Below are 683 nucleotides of genomic sequence, written 5' to 3'. Positions count from 1 at the left end.
CTCAAGTTTTATACTCGAAAAAAACTCCTCGGTCAGCCTGCCATGATCAGACAATGTTGATATCAGAGCTGATTGAGCTAACAGAACTGGAAAAATCAGAATCCTGTTTCAATCACTAACCTGGGCCTTAACCTGGCGATTTCAAATTCAATATCCTGAGCTTCAGTATCAAGAAAATACTCAATAAGGCCAGTCACGTTGTTCGGAACTACACGAGACTATCCATGAACAGAGATGAATACAACAATCAGTAAATTTTGACTGACCAACACTCCAAATTTGGAAACAAACACAAACCCAATTGGAAAAAAGTCATGAAATTGAAAAACCCCAATTGCTAGAAGTACCGCTCGAAGCAATTGGCGGCGTTCTTTCTCTTCCCGGACTTCGCGTTCGAAAGCCTCGCGAGCTTCGGCATCCCTCTCCAGCCGCCTTGTGAACTCTCTTCGAGCGATATGGCCGGTCTGAGGCGGTCCAAAAATGCCTTCTGGGTCCTGAATCGAACGAATCTCTGATAAGGAAAGGAAAAATGGAAGTGTAAGAAGAAGAGGGAAAGATTAGAAAGATACCCATCCGACGCAGGTAATGGTCTTTGGGTTGGGGCGAGTGCGGGTGAGAATCGACGTTGATGAAACGTGGATGGTGGTGGCGGTGAAGCCGAACCTAAGAGCGGCCATTGATGG

General features: G+C 45.8%; 1 protein-coding gene across 1 annotated transcript; it reads right to left on the bottom strand.

The window, feature by feature from the left end:
- Nucleotides 1–120: 120 nt before the first annotated feature.
- On the bottom strand, nucleotides 121–677 carry LOC111787115 (the record flags this gene model as incomplete). The annotated part of the gene is made up of 3 exons (XM_023667249.1): nucleotides 570–677; nucleotides 348–494; nucleotides 121–218 (listed from the first exon to the last, which is right to left on the bottom strand). Coding segments are annotated over exons 1-3 (353 nt in total), but the record flags the coding sequence as incomplete, so codon positions are not given.
- Between the last annotated feature and the right edge of the window lie 6 nt (nucleotides 678–683).

This window comes from Cucurbita pepo, unplaced genomic scaffold (assembly GCF_002806865.2).
Source record: "Cucurbita pepo subsp. pepo cultivar mu-cu-16 unplaced genomic scaffold, ASM280686v2 Cp4.1_scaffold005421, whole genome shotgun sequence".
Classification (NCBI taxonomy): Eukaryota; Viridiplantae; Streptophyta; class Magnoliopsida; order Cucurbitales; family Cucurbitaceae; genus Cucurbita; species Cucurbita pepo.
Note: the sequence above shows the minus strand (reverse complement) of the source record. Positions and strands in the feature narration are given on the sequence as shown.